This window comes from Ascaphus truei, chromosome 1, assembly GCF_040206685.1.
Source record: "Ascaphus truei isolate aAscTru1 chromosome 1, aAscTru1.hap1, whole genome shotgun sequence".
NCBI classification, from domain to species: Eukaryota; Metazoa; Chordata; class Amphibia; order Anura; family Ascaphidae; genus Ascaphus; species Ascaphus truei.
Genome location: NC_134483.1, coordinates 428,112,798 through 428,134,971, shown reverse-complemented (window position 1 = coordinate 428,134,971; position 22,174 = coordinate 428,112,798). Strand labels below are relative to the sequence as shown.

The 22,174-nt window shown below is 46.1% G+C and overlaps 1 protein-coding gene across 1 annotated transcript; it reads left to right on the top strand.

Annotated features, from left to right (window-relative positions):
- The first annotated feature begins 20,409 nt into the window (after window positions 1–20,409).
- On the top strand, window positions 20,410–21,150 carry LOC142502108 (uncharacterized). The gene has a single exon (XM_075612997.1). It carries the CDS (start codon window positions 20,410–20,412, stop codon window positions 21,148–21,150), a length of 741 nt encoding a protein of 246 aa, XP_075469112.1.
- The last annotated feature ends 1,024 nt before the right edge of the window (window positions 21,151–22,174 follow it).

Genomic DNA, 22,174 nt, shown 5'->3' with positions numbered 1-22,174 from the left:
CTAGGTCGAACAGAACCGGAGTTGGGGGTTCCAGGTTTCTGCTCATTCTGACTTAGCCGGTTCAAAGCTTTCTACCCTCCTCGCCGGCGTGACCCTTTCTCACCGCCATTACTGCTCGGACCCTGTTGGGGTCAAGTGAGGGGGTTCCTAACATCTAGGGGCAAAATGAATTTTATTTCTAGGTGCCCTAGAACAGAAGTCCCCACACCAATTGACCTAGTTCCCACGCCAATTGCCGTAGTTCCTACGCCAATTGCGCGACCAGGCAGTAAAAAAACAGTGCAGCAAGCCTCTACATTTGTTACACTGGCAAAGGAGCAAATGGAAACAATGTGATACAATTCAACATGTTCTTTTATTGGTGGGGTCAGTACAAAAACATTTATTTACAAATACTGTACAATGTTGAAGCATTTTAAGTAACATCTCCTTTATTAAAGAAACCCAGTACTGTATACAGTACAATACAGTGGAATGGTGCGAAACATTGTCAGTCAGACCTGCACCAGTTCAGTCCTAGAGGGCAGCAAACAGGGCAGGTTTTCAGGGCAATTAATCTTACAACGTTATATACTGAATAGGATGTACTGTATATTTATATTTATATTACAACAGTATATTTATTTTGTATATTTATATTTATAGTACAACAGTATATATATTTTGTCTATTTATATTTAATGTATATTACAACATTACATTTATATACATTTTATATTACTGCATATTAATAAAACAATATAATTTCTTTACATTGTAGGGAGACAACTGTTCTGGTGGACAAAATAAGTGAGGAGAATGATGAGAGGAGTGCATTAAGGGTTAAAAACACTCTGCAGGAAAAGCACAATCTGACTGTATCCGAGAGCAGCATAAAGAAGATGAGACGCAGCATTGGATGGAAATATGGACGTGTGAGGTTAGTACTGGACAGTACAGGAGGTAAAAGTGTTGTTTCGCAAACTGCACTGCACCTTGCCACAAAATTTTTTTATTCCTTGTCATTACAGAGTGTACCCCATGATACGGGACACAAACAAAATCAAAAGAGTGCTCCAGGACCAGGCATGGATCGACAGCGGGGAGACTTTCCAGCATTGCATCTTCACTGATGAGTCTACTGTGTCGCTGGAGAGATTTGCACGATTTGCGTTCCACAAAAAGGGCTGCTTATCTTTGAAGCCGCGGCCAAAACACCCTGAGAAGCTGCATGTGTGGGGTGCCATCTCTAAGCGTGGACCGGGATGCATTGTCATCTTTGAAGGTAAAATTTATCAAATATAATGTCGTCTAATGCACTGTACTTGACTAGTGTTGCCTTACCGTATGCACTGTACTGTACTATTGTGCAGTTTTTTGAGCACTTTTCTTTTCTTGCTATAGGAATCATGATTGTAACAAATAAACAAAAGACACCCTGTGGGCAGCACTCGTTGTATGCAAATATGAATTGATGATAGACTTAAAATTAAAATGCTTTAATAGTATAATTTAAAATAAGTGTCAAAATTGTTGAAAAATGGGCAACTGACTGTGGTGACAAAATACAAAAAACAGACAAAAATATATACAATACTATAACTGAGATCTAGGGGGAGAGGTGGAGTACCCACCTAACTGCTAATTGGCAGAGATAAACACTCAAGGACTTAATAGTCAACCCCCTAGTTCAGCAATGACAAGGTTAAAAGGCCTGTAAAATAGATACAGGTGACGGAGAACTACCCATGCAAAGGTATATGCCAATGTGCTATAAACAATAGGCAACAATAAAGTGAAAACTCACTGATGGAAGTTTGATAGTCCACAATGTAAAAGAGACTCTGATTGTGAGGAATACCCTCAATGAAGGGTTAAAGCAAGCCTAACTATAGGAAAATAAAATTGATAGGCAATGTATTATTTAATATTGTGCACAAGAGCTCACAAAGTGTGATGCTTAGCTCTGGGGCACGGATCAAGTCCGTATCCAGTTATAGCCCCCTAGTATAAATGTGCCACTTAAACATGCTTAGTAATACCTCACAAAATACATTGGTCAGTCAGTGACTATCAATAGCTAGGTGCACTGGAGCTTACAAAATGTATTTTTCAGCTCTGGGGCACGGATCTAGTCCGTATCCAGTTATGGCCCCCTAATTCAAATGTGCCACTGTAGAAGATGAGTAAACAGACTGTGAAAACATAGTGAGCAAACACATGAATGAGCCGAGGGGAGAGGGATTATATGCAATGCAAAAAGTAGTCAGCAGCAATTATAGGTGGGAGGCGGCTACAGAACTGAAGTCATCACGCATTGACGTCTCCATGCCGAGCAGAGGGTGAGAGGCACTGTATAGTGCTGATATGCGTGTGAAGGGAGACTAGGTCTGTATACAATAGACCCTAGGTATGTGATAAGGTATTTTCTGACTGCAGGATTTTGTGCAGGTAAAACTGCATACACTGGCGACACGTTTTATTGAAGTGCGGCCGGTTCCGCAAGCCGGGAGATTTCCCGGCTTGCTAGTGGCATCCCCTCGGCGTGCCGCGCGTCACCGATGCGCGGTCACGCGTCATCGGGTGCCTGCGGCCCTTGCACGCGCGTCCAGGGCTCCCCGAGGGAGCTCTGGTGTCCCGCGATGTGGGGGACGGCGGCAGGGGGTTCCGGGGGACCCGGCGGACCCGGCAGCGGGAGGAAGAAAGCCCCGATCGGAGGGCGCTCCTCCGCTGCTTAGGCGCGCGCCCGGCACACTCCAGCGCGCGCCAGGTTACTGCTGCGGCCGAGAACGGGCAAATGCTCGAATAAACTCGGCCGCAGCAGTATGTTAGCGCTACTCCGCGGCATCAGCTCTGACGAGGGCTTAACCAAACTAATAGAGATGCGGTACATATTTAATTACCCTACCTTAACCAGCACGTGTAAATGTAATTGCTGCTGACTACTTTTTGCATTGCATATAATCCCTCTCCCCTCGGCTCATTCATGTGTTTGCTCACTACAGTATGTTTTCACAGTCTGTTTACTCATCTGCTACAGTGGCACATTTGAATTAGGGGGCCATAACTGGATACGGACTAGATCCGTGCCCCAGAGCTGAAAAATACATTTTGTAAGCTCCAGTGCACCTAGCTATTGATAGTCACTGACTGACCAATGTATTTTGTGAGGTATTACTAAGCATGTTTAAGTGGCACATTTATACTAGGGGGCTATAACTGGATACGGACTTGATCCATGCCCCAGAGCTAAGCATCACACTTTGTGAGCTCTTGTGCACAATATTAAATAATACATTGCCTATCAATTTTATTTTCCTATAGTTAGGCTTGCTTTAACCCTTCATTGAGGGTATTCCTCACAATCAGAGTCTCTTTTACATTGTGGACTATCAAACTACCATCAGTGAGTTTTCACTTTATTGTTGCCTATTGTGTATAGCACATTGGCATATACCTTTGCATGGGTAGTTCTCCGTCACCTGTATCTATTTTACAGGCCTTTTAACCTTGTCATTGCTGAACTAGGGGGTTGACTATTAAGTCCTTGAGTGTTTATCTCTGCCAATTAGCAGTTAGGTGGGTACTCCACCTCTCCCCCTAGATCTCAGTTATAGTATTGTATATATTTTTGTCTGTTTTTTGTATTTTGTCACCACAGTCAGTTGCCCATTTTTTCAACAATTTTGACACTTATTTTAAATTATACTATTAAAGCATTTTAATTTTAAGTCTATCATCAATTCATATTTGCATACAACGAGTGCTGCCCACAGGGTGTCTTTTGTTTATTTGTTACAATTCTGCTCTTTCCCCTTATTGCACAGTTGTCGATTCTTTTTGATTAGAGGCTGATGCGAGGGTTTCTACCCCTTTCCCCTTCCCCCTTGTTGTATAGGAATCATGAATAAAGCTTTCTTCCAAGACAACATTGTGCCCGAGATACAATACAATACAATACAATACATCACACGCGACTTCCCCAATGGTCACCGCTTCTACCAGGACAACGATCCCAAGCACACTGCGTCAATAGCGCATATCCTTGAGCGCGGCATCAACTGGGTGAAGACGCCAGCGGAGTAAGTGCAGTAGACTGTGTCCCATTTTTGTTCCCCACTGTTTTTAGCTCTTAAACCAATTGTCCTTTCTTTCCAATGACAGGTCGCCGGACTTCAATCTGATCGAAATGGTCTGGCATCAGCTGAAGGACCATATCCGGAAAGTGGCGAAACCCTAAAAAAACGAGTTGTTGAAAGGCATACTGAGTTTTTGGAACGATGTACTCACCGTGGAACGCTGCAATAAATATATAGACCATATTGCCACTGTGTTGCCCATTGTCATCGCGCGTAATGGGCAAGCATCAGGAAAGTAGTACTGTGCTGTCGTATTGTAAGTATAGTATGTTACAGGTAAGTATGGTACAGATTTTTTCTTTCCAGATAGTAAGAGTATACAGTAGTTAGTTTTTTCTTTACAGAGAGAGCAGCACCAGCCATCAGGTTACAGTACATAGAATTTAACAGTAGTCAGAGTATACAGTAGTTCCAGTACAGTATACAGTACACTAGTTTGACAGTACTACAGTAACTGCCTACTAACTGCCCCATTTTTTTTCTTTCCAGAGAAAGCTGCACCAGCCACCTACAGTAGTTCTGCCATAATACAGTAGAGTAACTGCACTAATTTTTGGTTTTCTTGTCGTTCCAGGAAAAACGGTGGCCTAGGGGGATGGGGGCGTTGTGTCCAGTCAAATCTGCTTGTACAGTCAAATGTACAGTATATAAACAGCAGCAATGATGTAAACAAAACCTCTCCTCTCTCAATGAACTACTGTACTGCAGAAAGAATGAGGAAAAGATAAAGACTAAAGAAAAAATAATTTTACTATACAGTATATACAGTATATTATACAGTACATTACAGTATTGTACTGTATATACTGTAATATTAAATAATATTCTTATAAATGTGCATTACTCATGTTTCCCCATGTTTTACAAAGGTTTTCCAAATGGTTATCCAATTTCAAGCTGCCAAAATAACTTAATAAAGACTGCATTACTGTATGTATTATTCCTGATTATTTTTATATTTGTATTTTTTGGTTCCTGATAAAATAAAATAAATATTTATTCACTTTCCTGCGAATCATAATCATTGACAGCCACCCCTAGAGTGCACCAATGAATTATTTTATTTATTTATTTATTTATAAAATATTTTACCAGGATTTATACCAGGATTTATATATTTTTATTTTAAAGATATTAAAGAATGTACTGTATTGTATTAAAAACATGTGACTGTAAACAATAGTGACTGACAAATATTTTCACACCCTGATGAAATACTGTATCAGTGTACTCTCAATTCTCACAGTGCTGTGCACATCAGATTTACATTTCAAATTCGAGAGGGGATTTTCCAAAGCATTACCGTTCAAACAACAGGCCTCTAAGGGTTGGGGGAGGGGGATGGTGTGATTAGACGCAGGCGTGCTGAGTGTTTGTAGCTCGGCTATGGGCAGATTAAGAACACAATGGCAATATGCAGAAGATCAACGACCCAGTGGAGAGAGGGGGATGGTAGGCTAGGGTGACTCAGCCGATTGACGCTTGGCTAGGGAGGGATTAAAAACTCTGGAGGTGTGTGGCTGAAATAGTTAACAGCACTGTAATTTCAAAAGGCAGTTCATCATAATAATTTGATGAATAAACCCCCAAAGACAACCCCTAAATACAGTACATAAAAAGCAAGTCACTTTACCTCCCTGTGCCCCATGCACCAAAAATATTTTGTGGCAGAAGAATTTAATAAAGGCTGCAGTATGTATTATTGTGTGTTAATGGTTAGAATTGCTGTGCACTTTAAATGTTACAACATTGTACAGTATTTGTAAATAAATGTTTTTGTACTGACTCCACCAATAAAAGAACATGTTGAATTGCCTCACATTGTTTCCATTTGCTCCTTTGCCAGTGTAACCAATGTAGAGGCTTGCTGCACTGTTTTTTAACTGTCTGGTCGCGCAATTGGCGTAGGAACTATGGCAATTGGCGTGGGAACTAGGTCAATTGGCGTGGGAACTTCTGTTCTAGGGCACCTAGAAATAAAATTCATTTTGCCCCTAGATGTTAGGAACCCCCTCACTTGACCCCAACAGGGTCCGAGCAGTAATGGCGATGAGAAAGGGTCACGCCGGCGAGGAGGGTCCTACCATTGAGCGCAATGGGGGAGAAAGCTTTGAACCGGCTAAGTCAGAATGAGCAGAAACCTGGAACCCCCAACTCCGGTTCTGTTCGACCTAGAGGGCTCAGATTCGGTGACCATGTAGTCCTAGTTGCGGCAGGATTGCATGGCAAATTGTGACCCTCTGGTTGCAACAGAACGGAGTCAGGGTGATGTTAAATTTCAGGTTTCTGCCATTGACTTGCATGGCAGAAAAAAAGCCACTTTGGTAATGTGCTTTTAAACTGTCTTTTGGTTCCTCCGGTTCCGGGGGTCGTGCAAGGCTGATATTTTGCCATTATGGCAAGGGTCCTCCCGCATGAGGACAAGGTAAATTTCAACCCGCTCAGACCCACAGAACGGGTTATTTTACATTATATTCGCGCAATTGGCGTGGGAACTACTTAGGGCCGCGGTCAAGTTCACGGGCAATTGGCGTGGGAACTTCTGTTCTAGGGCACCTAGGAATAAAATTCTTTTTGCCCATAGATGTTAGGCACTGTATACCACTGTACAGTATATTGTGGAAGATACATAATGAAACGATACTGAACATGTAGAATAAATGCATAGTTTTATTTATTCGGGTTTATTACACAGTATACTGTACGGCCGGAAAACATCAGCATACAGTACAATATTATCCATCGAAATCCCCCCATTAGCCGTTTTCTTTTCTGAGGAAAAAAAAAGAAAAGTTTTAATGTACAATAATGGTCAGCCCCCTAAAGCAGTACCCAGCCAGCCCCACCAAAATAATACGGCAACAAGACAGTACTCACCATAGAATTAAAATTCATTTTCCCCCAGATGTTAGGAACCCCCTCACTTCACCCCAACAGGGTCCGAGCATGTACAGTATTGTACTTTAAAATAAATTAAATATGCAATTTTACTATTACTGAGCGCTCACGCACAGACTGTGTACTGTAGGTTGAACCGCGAAGGTATTAGACTTCAGAGACAACAGCTCGCAAACGCCCCCATGTATTTTTACACGGCATTGCAGTATTGCAGCCAGCGGGAATAAAATGCTTAAATCACAGCCGCGAAAATAACGCTATACACCCTGGGAGAAAACGACACAAAACCGCACATCACCGGGACATTCTGAAATTCGCGGAGCTAGCCAAATAATAATAAAGATGGTCACCACTGTACCCCCACCCCAGGTGCAAGCAACACCTCAGGGCCTGGGGAAGCGGATACTTTAAAGGAGGATGCTGGGGAGGAGCAGTTTGTAACCAGAGGAAAGAGAAAGTTACAATGCCAAAAAGAAACAGTTAAAAGAACAGTGCAACAAGTGGCAATGGATCTGAGTGGACTGGACTCTGATGAAAGCTCAGTTGATGAGGACTTTCCAGCAACCCCAGAAATGGGAAGCTGGGCAGATGAGGAGGAAACAGGATCAGAGGAGAGTGAATATGATGGAGAGAATGGTGAGGATTGTAGGGAAGTAAAAAAGAGGAGTGTGAGTGAAGAGAGAAAGAGCATGAAAGTTGCATGGAAAAAATGGACAGAGGATGAGTGGAAGGGAAGGGGAAAGGGTCTGATATATGTGCGCATAAAGGACAAAGAAACAATACAAAAATGGGCTGATTGGGTGGGGAAGGAGGTAAATATGGAGCGTTTAAGCTTGATTATGGATGATTGGAAGGGAAGCCCAGAGAAGTATGATGGAATACTGAATGATGATTGTTTTGTTTGCTTGGGGAGGAGAGAAGGGGAAAAAAAGGATGCCTATTCAAAGGACATTAAAACTTGGCATGTAAGGCTTATGAATATGAGGATTTCAACGCTGTAATGCCTCACCTGCAGCCATCTTTGATGTTGAGGATGTTTGATGAAATGTTAGAGACGGAAGGTTTTGTAAGTAAGAAATTTTATGTAGATTTCCTTTACAAAAGGAAGCTAGTGTGGTAAATGTTAGATTACAGTATGCTAGTTTAGTGTTTGCTGTGCTAAAGTGAGAATTTACTGGATAGAAATTGAGTTTGTTTTTAGTTCAGTATTTTAATGTAATATACTGTAGGAAGTTATATTGTAATGTGTGTTTTTGGTTATGATTTTAACTGAAGAAAGTATAGTTAATTAGTACATGATATAAGGTTAGTCCTGTGTGTTCTAATGTTTAGGAAAATAATGTTTTTTGTTTATTATGTTTTGATGACATAAACTGTAATGTTATAGTATGAAAATAAACAAATTTCTTTCAAAAACTAAAAAAAAATGAAACGGCTGTCTGTGGGTTGGTTTTCTGGCTATGCATCTTAACCCTGGCTATGCTTAAAGCTGTGACCATGAAGCAAGCTTAAGCCTATAGGGAACCATGTTAATAATGGTTTTGAAGCAAAAGGTGACACTGTGTCCCTGTGTCCCATTTGCATGTAATTTCCCAGAATCACTTGCTGCAGTGGTAGTACTGTGTGCTGGGTGATAATGGTGGAAGGTGAGGTTGCAGACCTGTCTTAGACATGCAAATGAGCATACAGGAATATTTCCATTTCCATTTGCTATATTCTTTGCTGTGGAGGGTTTTTGTCACTTTTTTTACCCACCATAACTTAACTATATATATATATATATATATATATATATATATATATATATATATATATATATATATATATATATATATGTTACCATCCAGCAGGGCAGCAGAACAGCAAAGAGACACAGCACTCAGAGGTAAGTCAGCAAAATAATGTATTGCGGGATCTTCTTCCTGGGGGTGTCTCTCTTTGCTGTTCTGCTGCCCTGCTGGAGGGTAACGTACTCTTTACATTATTTATGGGCTAGCACCAGGCCTTTCTGGATATCTACATTGGAGTGCTTGCTGCTTTTTTTTACCTATATACAGTGCTTGACAAATCACCCAAAAATCTACTTGTCACCTAGTCCCGCCCCCAACCCCGCCCCTAGTCCCACCCCCAACCCCGCCCCCAACCCCGCTTTAAAATAAAATATATAAATAATATAAATTTAATAAATTCCTAGTAAGAGCAACATTCATTTTTGACATGTTTATTTATTGTATTACATTATACTACAATTAGTCCTTGTTACGTGTGTGTGTGTGTGTGTGTGTGTGTGTGTGTGTGTGTGTGTGTGTGTGTGTGTGTGTGTGTGTGTGTGTGTGTGTGTGTGTGTGTGTGTGTGTGTGTGTGTGTGTGTGTGTGTGTGTGTCGGATCTAGAAACAAAAGCCAGGTGTGAATGACTAGTTTCCTGAACCCCTTAACCAGTGTCTGGATGACCCCGCTTCACAATATCTAAAGCAGCAATCCCGCCTGGGATCTTACCTGATCCGCAGTCCCTCAATGTCCAGGTACCTTCATTCCCGCGATGTTATACATTGGAGGGGAGGTGTTCCCAGCCTGTCTTCTGGGTTTGGGGGGATTCCGATGTCTTCCATGTGAAGCTTGAGTCAGATCTGTAAGAAAGCAGTATAGGTTATTTCGGTGTAGTGTAGGGCAGTTAATATATATAGGTAAATAAGAGTGTCAGACAGACATAGTGTGGGTGAGAGAGTGTCAGACAGACAGAGTGTGGGTGAGAGACTGTGAGACAGCAGAGTGTGGGTGACAGAGTGTCAGACAGACAGCGTGTGGGTGAGAGAGTGTGAGACAGCAGAGTGTGGGTGAGAGACACAGAGTGTGGGTGAGAGACACAGAATGTGGGTGTGAGACACAGAGTGTGGGTGAGAGACACAGAGTGTGGGTGAGAGACACAGAGAGAGGGTGAGAGACACAGAGAGAGTTTGAGAGACACAGAGAGAGGGTGAGAGACACATAGAGAGGATGAGAGACACAGAGAGAGGGTGAGAGACAGAGAGAGAGGGTGAGAGACAGAGAGAGGGTGAGAGACAGAGAGAGAGGGTGAGAGACAGAGAGAGAGGGTGAGAGACACAGAGAGAGGGTGAGAGACACAGAGAGAGGGTGAGAGACAGAGTGAGGGTGAGAGACACAGAGAGAGGGTGAGAGACACAGAGAGAGGGTGAGAGAGACAGAGAGAGCGTGAGAGACAGAGAGACAGAGAGAGGGTGAGAGACAGAGAGGGTGAGAGACAGAGAGGGTGAGAGACAGAGAGGGTGAGAGACAGAGATGGTGAGAGAGAGAGAGGGTGAGAGACAGAGAGAGGGTGAGAGACAGAGAGAGGGTGAGAGACAGAGAGAGGGTGAGAGGCAGAGAGGGTGAGAGGCAGAGAGGGTGAGAGGGTGAGAAGGTGAGAGGCAGAGAGAGAGAGGGGGTGATTGGGTGGGGTGACTGGGTGATTGAGTAGTGTGACGGGGTGACTGTGATGGGGTGACTGGGTGATTGGGTGACTGTGATGGGGTGACTGGGTGATTGGTTGAGGTGACGGGGTGGCTGGGTGATTGGGTGACTGTGACGGGGGGACTGGGTGATTGGGTGACTGTGGCGGGGTGGGTGACTGACAGGGTGGGTGACTGTGACTGGGTGGGTGACTGTGACTGGGTGAGTGACTGTGACTGGGTGAGAGTGACAGGGTGACTAACAGGGGAGGGTGACGGGGTGACTGTGACAGGGGAGGGTGACTGTGACAGGGTGACTGTGACAGGGTGACTGTGACAGGGTGACTGTGACAGGGTGACTGTGAAAGGGGAGGGTGACAGAGGAGGGTGACAGAGGAGGGTGACAGGGGAGGGTGACAAAGTGACTGTGACAGGGGAGGGTGACAGGGTGACTGTGACAGGGGAGGGTGACAGGGTGACTGTGACAGGGAGGGTAACTTGACTGACAGGGGAGGGTGACAGGGTGACTGTGACTGGGAGGGTGATTGTGATAGGGGAGGGTGATTGGGTGACTGTGACAGGGTGACTGTGACAGGGGAGGGTGACAGGGTGACTGTGACAGGGGAGGGTGACAGGGTGACTGTGACAGGGAGGGTGACTGTGACAGGGGAGGGTGACTGTGACAGGGATGGTGACTGTGACAGGGCAGGGTGATAGGGTGACTGTGACAGGGGAGGGTGACAGGGTGACTGTGAAAGGGAGGGTGACAGGGGAGTGTGACTGTGACAGGGTGACTGTGACAGGGTGACAGTGAAAGGGGAGGGTGACAGGGGAGGGTGACAGGGTGACTGTGACAAAGTGACTGTGACAGGGGAGGGTGACAGGGTGACTTAACAGGGAGGGTAACTTGACTGACAGGAGAGGGTGACAGGGTGACTGTGACAGGGGAGGGTGACAGGGTGACTGTGACAGGGAGGGTAACTTGACTGTGACAGGGGAGGGTGACAGGGTGACTGTGACAGGGAGGGTAACTTACCCACCGTGTCCTAACCACGACCGCCACTGTCTAGCTCCCCCCTCCCCACGACAGCCACTGCCCCGCTACCCACCCACGGCCATCTCCCACGCTGGCATCCTGCTCGCCCCCACGCCAGGTGAGGGAGCGTCGGAAGGCAAAGGACTGCATTGCCCACTCCCGAGGGAAGAAACATCACCAGCACACCTCCCGGCTCGGGAGGGGAGATGCCAAAAGATGGAGGAGCGGGAAGCCGCACTCGCGCCCCCTCCCCTACACACAAAAATCTAAGTGTAGGTGCCGGTGGCCGCACGGGACACGCCAGGGGGGCCGCATGGGGGACCGCACGGGACACGCCAGGGGGGCCGCATAGGGGACCGCACGGGACACGCCAGGGGGGCCGCACAGGACACGCCAGAGGGGCCCCAGGGGACATGCCAGCAGGGCCGCACGGGGGGGTCAAGAAAGGACCGCAAGGGGGGGGGCAAGGAAGGACCGCAAGGGGGGACGCACGCGCTGGAGGCAGGGAATAACAGAATACATATCTTTTCCTGAATTGAAAAGGAAGGGCAGGTTCAATTCCCAGCCTGGCTGCTGTGGGGGGAAATAAAAAATCCTGGCAGCACGTCGTCGCGTCACACCAATCAGGAAGAGGGCAGTGGGAGCATGGGGAGGAAGGAGAAACACCCGCGCGGGCAGTGGGAGCAGGGGGATGAAAAATACCCGCACTACTACCTCCCGCCCTGTCCGCGCAGCAGGAGCAGTGGGGGAGGAGAAGAGAAACAGTGTATTTAATTTGCATTTCATTCCTCACACATCCAACTTCTGTCCAAAATCCTCGATGACCGGATCAGTGCAGGAGCTGACACAATTATACAGGAGGATATTCAGTATAGAGGAGGAGCAGACGCAACAGACGCACACGCACACCCCTCCCCTCCCTCACCCGTGCAGAGAAGGAAGGGCAGTTTGAAGTCCTGGCAGCTCCATCCCGCGTCACAGCCAATCAGCTAGAGGGATTTTTTATTTTATTTATTTTTTCCGAGCAGGGGTTTTTTTTTTTTTTTTTTGCAGAGCAGGGGAAATGTTATTGGCCACGAGCCAATTTCCGATCGCAGCTGGCGAGTGGGCGAGTGGGTTTGTCGAGCACTGCATATGCATATATATATATATATATATATATATATATATATATATATATATATATATATATATATATATATATATATATATACAAACTAAGGTTCCAGCACTCACTGACTAGAGAATAATAGATTCAACATGGTAAATGCAAAAGTAAATAATTTAATGTATGTACAAGATAATAAAGTTAAACCTGGAGTGATGTGGCATTAGTGGGTAAACAAAAACCCTACAGTGAGGGTGGCAGGGGACAGGGAACACTGGGATAGGGAGTGAACAATAAACAAAGACAGTGGGGGGACAATAAGCCTATCCTTTGTATTGAGTGATTGATCTGGTGCCGCTTTTCAATTTTTCTAATCTACCAGGCCAACAATTTCATCAACTGTCTGACTACAGGTGTGGTGTATTTGATCATGTGTCTCTGTGGCAAACAATATTTTGGGGAGACCCACAGGGCATTCAAAATACGCATATGAACATCTGCGGTCCGTTCGCAATTTACATGACACGGATGTCGCCAGACATGTGAATGATATGCATAAGGGAGATCTTAACACCTTATCCTTTCTGGGGCCCTCGTAAAGGCAACTGGGACCGTAAACTACTACAGTGCGAATGTAAGAGGATCCACACTCTCAATACACATTAATGAGGGTTTTGTGTATTCTTTTCTAAAGTTCTGTATGGTTTGGCTTGGTCCTCTGTGTGTGTATATATCTACTATATATTTCTGAAAGCACTGTATGTTTGTCTACAAGGCCTGTGTCCCTAGGGCCAATCGCATTGCACCTTTGGCCTGTCACTCCGCCTCAGGCCATGCCCTCCCCCACACACCTCTCATTGGCCTGCGGCCAACACCACTGACACACTGTCCCACCCCTCACTGATTCTCATTGGCCTGCGGCCAACACCACTGCCACACTGTCCCACCCCTCACTGACTCTCATTGGCCTGCGGTCAACACCACTGCCACACTGTCCCACCCCTCAGTGACCTTTGGGAATGCTTCAAAGCACCTAACACTCACTGCTCTGGGAGATTTGGGAACGCTACACAGCACCTAATCCTCACTGCTCTGGGACCACGCTTCAAAGCAACGAATCCTCACTGCTCTGGGGCCACCTCTCAACCCACAAAACCCTCACCGCCTGCTATCACAGATCAGGTACAGAATCTGAACTATATAAACATTGCTTTCAGCACTCCAACATTACACACGCTCACACAACACCGCTCGATCACCTCCACACACCGCACAAACACGCAGCGCATACCGACGGACAATGCCTCTTAAAAAAAAAACCCTCGACCACCACCCCTCCAACCTCATGCACACCACGAACGCACGCCACAGCTCTCCCGCTACCGCAGCCCCTCACCCCCCCCCCCCACCCGAACAGCCAACGCACGCTGCTCCTCCGTAGGCCACAAAAACCACACAACCTCATGCACACCACGAACGCACGCCACAGCTCTCCAGCTACCACAGCCCCTCACCCCCACCCCCACCCGAACAGCCAATGCACGCTGCTCCTCCGGAGGCCGCAAAAACCACACAACCTCATGCAAACCACGAACGCACACCACAGCTCTCCCGCTACCGCAGCCCCTCACCCCCCCCCCCACCCAAACAGCCAACGCACGCTGCTCCCCCGGAGGCCGCAAAAACCACACAACCTCATGTACACAACTAATGCACACCACAGCTCTCCCGCTACCGCAGCCCCTCACACCCCCCACCCGAACAGCCAACGCATGCTGCTCCTCCGCAGCCCCTCATCCCCCCCCACCCGAAAAGCCAACGCACGCTACTCCTCTGCAGCCCCTCCCCCCCCGCACGCTGCTCTTCCGCAGCCCCTCACCCCCCCCCACCTGAACAGCCAATGCACGCTGCTCCTCCGCAGCCCCTCACCCCCCCCACCCGAACAGCCAACGCACGCTGCTCCTCCGCAGCCCCTCACCACCCCCCACCCAAACAGCCAATGCATGCTGCTCTTCCGCAGCCCCTCACCCCCCCCACCCGAACAGCCAACGCACGCTGCTCATCCGCAGCCCTTTACACCCCCCACCCAAACAGCCAACGCACGCTGCTCCTCCGCAGCCCCTCACCCCCCCCCCCACCCGAACAGCCAACGCACGCTGCTCCTCCGCAGCCCCTCCCCCTCCCGAACAGCCAACGCACGCAACTCCTCCGGAGGCCGCAAAAACCACACACACACACACCATTAACCTCTCACCCCCTCCCGATACCACTATCATACTTACATAACCACAGGACAACGCACGCAGCTTCTCCGGAGGCCGCAAAAGCCACACACACACACCATTAACCTCTCCCACTGCCCCTCTCCCCCCCCTCCCCCTCCCGAGACCACTATCATACTTACATAACCACCGGACAACCCGCCAAAACCACACACACCATTAACCTCTCCCCCTCCCCCCACCCCTCCCTCCCGAGACCACTATCATACTTACATAACCACCGGACAACGAACGCAGCTCCTCCGGAGGCCGCCAAAACCACACACACACCATTAACCTACCCGAGACCACTATCATACTTACATAACCACCCGACAATGCACGCAGCTACTCCGGAGCCCACAACACCCACACACACCATGACCCCCCCCAAACACCCCCCCCACCAAAACCAGTTTTATACTTACATCGGCACCGGACAACGCACAAAGCTCCTCCGGAGCCAACAACACCCACAAACACACACACAAACAACAATCACACACACAACAAACAGCCACACACACGCCCTCACACACGCACGCACACAAACGCACTCACACATGCCACACCCCCTCAGCCACACCCCCTCAGCCACAAAAACACACACACGCACAAACACACCCTCGCCCATACGCACTCTGGCACGCCACACGCCATCACCCACGTCACACACACGCCCTCAGACACGCCCACAGACATGCGCCATACACACACACATGCCCTCAACCACACCACACACATACATGCCCTCAGGCACGCCACACACCATTATCCACAACACACACACACTTCCTCAGACATACTCGCAAACACACGCAGTCAGGCACGCCACACCCCCTCACCCACGCAACATGCCTTCACACACACACACAAATCTCCTGTGCTGATACGACACACAAAACAACACTTCAACACACCACTACATACCCCCCACAACACAACCAGCGCTAAACACCCCAACACACCCAATCCACTGGGAAAAAAAACTCCCATTCACCATGCTGCCACACACACTACACTCAATACAATGCAAATTTACACGTCTGACCATCTACTCCCCTTGCACATCAACTCCCCACCCCCCCAAACCTATACACCAACACACACCCTCCGCTGCCAAGACACCTACCACAGGAACTCAGCTCTTCGTTTAAATAAAAGTTATTTGAAAAACAATGAAAATGTATCCGTCTGTCTCATTTATTGCATAAACACTCATCTCACCACCACTCACACACATCCACACAACACTCACCCACACAACACGCTCTCATCCACACACACACCAAAACCTCCTGGGATGATATGCCACACACAATAACTACTCAACAATCTCCTACCCCCACAACACCCTCTCCAATGGAAACACACCTGACCTTCACCATGCTAACACACACACTAAACTCAAAAGAATGCTAATTAGCACTTTTATGACCAACATACACTTGCACCTCAACCACCACACCACCACTCCCCTTCAATGACAAAACAACCCACAAACAGGCACACCAACACACGCCCTCCGCACCCAACACACCTCACACAGCTAGTCGGTTGTTCGTTTAAAAAAATATATATTTTAACACCATACTACTTTCACAGTATCTCACATTTGGGGAACAAACACTCATCACATACACACACAACACTCACCCACACACAACAAACACTACACAAAACACACACAACCAATACTTCACCTACCACACAAACAATACTACAACATACACACACACACACACACCTCACACCCACAAACACGCAACACTCACACATACACACACACAGCCAACACACAACCAACAGTGACACATAACACTCAATCACACACCCACCCACCCAACACTCACACACCCAACACTCACCCACACTCACAACTCTCACTCACCCACACAACGCTCACACACCGCACACTCACTAACACATCCCACACTCACTCAACCACACACTCACACACACACACACACACACACTCACCCACCCACACCACACTCACACACCCACACCACACAAGCAACAATCACACACAACACACAAACAAACTTCATACCCACACCACACAAGCATCAATCACACACAACAACAAACTACATACACACACTATTCACCCACACACAACAACATTCACACTACACTCACAAACAAACACACACAACATTGAAACACACACGCCTTCACCCACCTCACACACATGCCCTCACACACGCCCACAGACAGGCGCCATACACACACACATGCCCTCAGCCACGCCACACAAACACATGCCCTCAGGCACGCCACACACCATCATGCACAACACACACACACTTCCTCAGACATACTCGCAAACACACGCAGTCAGCCAAGCCACACGCCCTCACCCACACAACACGCCCTCACACACACACACAAACCTCCTGTGCTGATACAACACACAAAACAACACTTCAACACACCACTACCTACCCCCCACAACACAACCAGCGCTAAACACCCCAACACACCCAATCCACTGGGAAAAAAAACTCCCATTCACCATGCTGCCACACACACTACACTCAATACAATGCAAATTTACACGTCTGACCAACTACTCCCCTTGCACATCAACACCCCACCCACCCAAACCTATACACCAACACACCCCCTCCGCTGCCAAGGCACCTACCACAGGAACTCAAATCTTCGTTTAAATAAAAGTTATTTGAAAAACAATTAAAATTTATCCGTCTGTCTCATTTATTGCACAAACACTCATCTCACCACCACTCACACACATCCACACAACACTCACCCACACAACACGCCCTCATCCACACACACACCAAAACTTCCTGGAATGATATGCCACACACAATAACAACTCAACAATCCCCTACCCCCACAACACCCTCTCCGATGGAAACACACCTGACCTTCACCCTGCTAACACACACACTAAACTCAAGAGAATGCTAATTAGCACGTTTATGACCACCATACACTTGCACCTCAACCACCACACCACCACTCCCCTACAACGACAAAACAACCCACAAAAAGGCACACCAACACACCCCCTCCGCTCCCAACACACCTCACACAGCCAGTCGGTTGTTCGTTTAAAAAAAAAACATTTTTTAACACCATACTACTTTCACAGTATCTCTCATTTGGGGAACAAACACTCATCACATACACACACAACACTCACACACACACACACAACAAACACTACACAAAACACACACAACCAATACTACACCTACCACACAAACAATACTACAACATACACACACACACACACCTCACACCCACAGACACGCAACACTCACACATACACACACAGCCAACACACAACCAACAGTGACACATAACACTCAATCACACACCCAGCCAACACTCACACACCCAACACTCACCCACACTCACAACTCTCACTCACCCACACAACGCTCACACACCGCGCACTCACTAACACATCTCACACTCACTCACCCACACACACACACACACTCACCCACCCACACCACACTCAGACACCCACACACACAACACAAAAACAAACTACATACCCACATCACACAAGCAACAATCACACACAACACAAAAACAAACTACATACACACACTATTCAGCCACACACAACCAACATTCACACTACACATTCACACTACACTCACAAACACACACAAACACACACAACATTAAAACACACATACACCACACAACTAACAAAAAAAAACCTCAATACTGTCACACTTAACCCATTTACAACCCTTTCACAGACCACCACCGGATGTCTTGAACACCTACACGCCTGAACGCTGCAACCACACAATGCACACACTCATTTCACACACATTCAAAGCCACACACACAATGTAAACAAACAACTCACAATGCAATACACAATAGCACTGCAACAAATACTCACAAACACAACATCAACACCAACAGATAACACACAGCAACATGACACACTAATTACATATAATACACAAACACCAGGTACATCAAAGGGACAAATAAACACACAGCATCCTAACACATCAAATCAGCAACACACACACACACACACACAACATCACCTGATAATGAAACACTACAGCGCCAAACACGCCTTGCACAACAAAGAGACAGAGACAGAGTCAGAAGAGCAACACAACGACAACAACAAAAACAAAAACACAGAGACACACCCACTACATCAACAGCCACTCAGACTCCACAACAGCATGACCCACGCCTTGCTAAACAACAACAACGTACTACAAGATCACGAGCCAAAGAGACTACACAACAGCATGAGGCACGCCTTGCAAAAGACCAACAACGTGCTACAAGATCACGCGCTGCAGAGACTACAGAAAAGGATATGGCACACCTTGCAAAATAACAACAACGTGCTACAACATCACGAGCCACAGAGACACCAGAACAACATCAAACACGGCTGGCTAAAATGCAAGTGCGAGCTACAACATAGAGAGCCACGGAGACTCCAGAACAACATGAAACACGCCTTCATAAAGACAGAACAAAACGGCGCACATCAAGGGCACAACAAAACACAACTACAGAGACAGTACAACAACAACAACACACACATACTACATTAACACATTCAACACATTACACTTTGCTACGCGCTGCTTTCCTATATAATCCACACATACTATACCTGCAACATCCAAATGTCAACATTGGCCACATTGACACTATATGTCGCTACTGTCAATCAAAGAAATTCCGCAAAGAATCAGCTGGAATGTTCTGCAGCAATGGCAAAGTGCAGCTACCACCTCTACACTCACCCCCAAATCCACTTCTTTCATACATGTCAGGAACAACTTCAGAATCTAAACATTTCCTACAAAACATACACAAATACAACTCCTGTTTCCAAATGACATCCTTTGGTGCTACATCTATCGTGGAACAAATCGGATATAAAAGTACTTTCAAAGTACAAGGTCAAGTTTACCACAGGGACGGCTCTCTGCTCCCATTACCAGAACAAGATCCACAATTCTTGCAAATTTACTTCATGGGTGATGAACAATAACAAGCTGATCAACGATGCCATTGGATACCCGATACAAGACGTGATATTGTCATATCCTTACAAAGGATGTTACATGAACACAACCATCTCATTAACACATTCAAAACATCACTTAAACGCATGCCAACTGATGACTATCAAGTCATTATCAGAGCGGACAAAACACCAGTGGGTCAACATGAACGTTGCTTTAATGCTCCTCAAATAAACGAAGTCGCTATTGTTATAGCGGGGGAACAATTTAATACATGGGACATCAATCTTCAGCGGCGCGGTCATTCACTCACACGCATTTGTGAAACACATCGCTCATATGATGCACTTCAATACCCTCTCATACTTTGGAACGGTGACGATGGCTATCAATTCAACATCATGCAAGTAGACCCAACTTCAAAGGCAAACACAAAGAAAACTGTCTCCGCTATGGACTTCTACGCTTACAGATTAATGATACGAGATGCATCGCAAAACCACATTCTCGCCAACTTTTTCATCAGTTTATTGTTGACATGTATGCTAAAATTGAAAGTGAGCGTCTTCTATACATACGTTTACATCAAAAACAACTTCGCGTTGATCAATACATACATCTCAGGGATGCTGTTGGCAACGATGGTAACGTTGGTAACATAGGCAAAATGTACATTCTACCAGCAACATTCACAGGAAGTCCTCGACACATGCACGAATATGCTCAAGACGCTATGGCATATGTTCGAGCATATGGACAACCAGACTTTTATATTACATTTACATATAATCCAGCTTGGCCAGAAATAAAACAAGAACTTGAGGATGGACAGGCACACAGCGATCGACACGACTTAATCGCCAGAGTATTTCGCCAAAAACTAATCACATTAATTCACATCATCACTAAGAGTTATATCTTTGGACAAACACGATGCTGGATGTACTCAATAGAGTGGCAGAAAAGAGGTCTTCCACATGCTCATATTCTTATATGGCTCAAAGAAAAGATACATTCCATAGACATTGATAACATTATCTCAGCAGAGTTGCCTAGTCCAGAAGAAGACCCAATACTATTTGCAATAGTCACAAAAAATATGATTCATGGCCCATGTGGAAACATTAATATTCATGCACCATGTATGAAAGACGGGAAATGCACAAAAAAATTCCCTAAACCATTCATTGCAGACACACAAACTGGAGATGATGGATATCCTCAATATCGAAGACGCGGTCCCACAGACGGTGGATACAAGGCCAACATTACTATTTGAGGCAACAAACACATCCAAGTCGACAACAAATGGGTTCCACTTCTAACTAAAATTTATAACGCACACATTAATGTCGAATACTGTAATTCGGTGAAATCAATTAAATACATTTGCAAGTATGTCAACAAGGGAAGCGACATGGCCATTTTTGGAATCACAAATGAACACATCCGGGACAAAGTTACACTGTACCAGCTGGGAAGATATATAAGTAGTAATGATGCCGTTTGGAGGATTTTTGCTTTTCCCATTCACGAACGACACCCAACCGTTGTTCACCTTAATGTTCATTTAGAAAATGGACAGAGAGTATACTTCACACCTCACAACGCAGAGGCAGTTGCTGCTCAACCACCAAACACTACTTTAACTGCCTTCTTTCAATTATGTCAACACGACTCTTTTGCAAGGACATTGCTTTATCCAGAAACTCCACGATATTACACTTGGAATGCATCCACAAAACACTTCAATAAAATAAAGCAGGGCATAGCAGTTCCAGGAACAGATGCCCTTGCAAGTGAAGCCTTAGGGCGTGTCTACACAGTTCACCCAAACAACGCTGAATGCTTCTTTCTCAGAATGCTACTTCATACGGTTCCAGGCCCAACTTCATTTAACGCTCTTAAAACTGTCAACTCTCAAGTGTGTGAAACTTATCGAGAAGCTTGCCAAAAGCTTGGATTACTAGAGGATGATCAACACTGGAATAGTACATTAGCTAAAGCTGCATTACAGTCATTGCCAGGCAAAATTCGCAACCTTTTTGCCATTATCCTTACCACCTGCAACCCATCCAACCCCAACACTCTATGGGCCACATATCGAGAAACCATGAGTGAAGATATACTTCACAAAGCACAGAGAGACAATCCATCACTCAATGTTCAGTTTTCACCAGAGATTTTCAACGAGGTACTCATATTATTAGAAGATACATGTCTCTCTATCAATAACAAAACACTACTTCAATTAGGTCTACAAGCTCCACAACGTCATCATCACGATGTACTCAATACAGACC